General features: G+C 36.2%; 1 protein-coding gene across 1 annotated transcript in view; it reads right to left on the reverse strand.

Annotated features, from left to right (window-relative positions):
• LOC107570536 (CUB and sushi domain-containing protein 3-like) overlaps positions 1–1,941 on the reverse strand; it is a gene marked incomplete at both ends in the record, with an annotated part of 308,112 nt that overhangs the window by 24,831 nt on the left and 281,340 nt on the right. Inside the window, 1 exon segment of the mRNA XM_016256763.1 lies at positions 1–16. This exon segment is cut by the window's left edge and continues 4 nt beyond it. Coding sequence (XP_016112249.1) covers positions 1–16 — 16 coding nt within the window.

Genomic DNA, 1,941 nt, shown 5'->3' on the forward strand with positions numbered 1-1,941 from the left:
ACCCCACAGGAGACAGCTTATGGGTGTGAAAATGAGATAGACATATGGAATGTTAAGTAATAAGTTGAAGATATAATTATGACAAGATAATTAAAAAAACCTCTCATCATTGCTTATTACCCCATTAGAATATTTCACCATCAGAGCATTGAAAATTGGTTATTCAATTGGCTGGTTTTACAAGATGCAATTGGACCTGCTTTTCAGGTTCTTATGAACACGTAGTGGCTTTATTAAAGGTCAATACTACATTTATGAGTAAAAAAGTCATTACAGATATATTGGCCAAAAGAATGTGGTCTATCCAAACTCCATACATGTATGAGCACATCAGCATTTAATTTGAGAGATGCATGATATATTTATACCATATCGGTTACCAGCTGAGAGAAAATACATTGTTTACATTTATCTTTATAGTCTTTATTAACTCTAATTTAATAACACTGTGAAATGTAATTTTGTAGCAAATCTCAAATGAATATCCATTTACCGTGCTGTACATTATAATGTTGTAATGCCTAGATTCAATAGTGTAATATCATCCATAACAAGAAAATAATTATCGGCTTATTGGTGTTGGCCTGAATTTGAATATCAGCACATTCATATTTAATAATTATAATAATAATAATAAGAAGAAAAAGAATGGCACACGACCACCCCCAAACTAAAGTTCTCCACAAAGTTGAAAGCACAAAACACTTCATAATGTCACTGCATGGTGTTACATTAAGAATTGGAATTAAGAAGCCTAGTCAATTCATTAAGTTTAGTGTAAAGTCACTCAAGTTTAGGCTGAACACTTTATAAGAGAGATCAATATTGTATTAAAAGTATTAAATGAAAAGTCAAACAGAGAAGGGCAAAAGAAAATTGACTCTATGACTTCAGACAATCAAAGTCAAGGTTCGCCTGTATGTAATGGCAGATCTTTTTCAGAAACAATGAAATAGCACTCAAAGAGTTTAACTATTCCACTATAACTATGCTTGTCATCAGTGTGGCAAACCAGCCAATGGAACATTCCATCTCGCTTCTTGCTCTCCTTCTCCCTTACGCAAGCAGCACTGGAACATATTATTTATCAACACACAGTACTTTTAGATGACGCTAAGTATGAATCGTTGCTGTGCAAAAGCCCTCTAGATTTATTGAGCAGCAAAACCACTGGTACATTTGAGAAACAAAGCTACAGCCCTAACCATCCGACTGTCAGTGCTCAGCCATTAGACGCCGGTCAATAACCTCCCAGTAATTAAAGAGCACACATCAAGCATTAAGCCGTTCCTCACCAAGAGTGGCCTTTTGACAGTGACGTGAGATGAACTGTTGCTTTGCTTTAGGATAACAAAAAACGAAAAGTGCCCAGAATGATTTTGGAAATTTAAAGAGTAATTTCAGTGTCACTTGATGTTAGTGGCACCATAGCATGTGGCCCTTAGAGGGAGTAGGGGCCCATTTTGTCACATTAGTGCAGGAGTAGAGGGCCTGCATTAATGTGTGGCCTCAGAAACTATTTAGTCAGGCTCATCTACTCTACTGTGAAGCTTTATTTGAGAGGATAGGTGGAGCAGGATAAACCACACAGATGGATAAAGAGAGCTCTGAAGATTAGTCATTAATGTGACAAATGAAACAGATCATGAATAAACAGTATCAGTGAGAAGAGCGGTGACAGTAATTACTGCGTCTCCATCACTGACCGCAAAAGCTTGTTAGAGATGCATCAGGAAAATTACTGATCATATCTGCCAGCACTGAATTACTACCTGCTGACTTTAGAAAAGGTCTGTTGGTTGTTTTAGTCAACAAGACACAGGTGTGAAAAGAATACAAGTTCAACGCAAGTTTAACACTTAATTGACGGCATTTGTGGCATAATGTAGACGTGACATTAATTTTGACTAGTCCGTCTTTTTTCTTAAAAAAAAAAAAAAA

The sequence above is a fragment of the Sinocyclocheilus grahami genome, unplaced genomic scaffold (assembly GCF_001515645.1).
Source record: "Sinocyclocheilus grahami isolate Dianchi unplaced genomic scaffold, SAMN03320097.WGS_v1.1 scaffold1471.1, whole genome shotgun sequence".
NCBI lineage: Eukaryota > Metazoa > Chordata > Actinopteri > Cypriniformes > Cyprinidae > Sinocyclocheilus > Sinocyclocheilus grahami.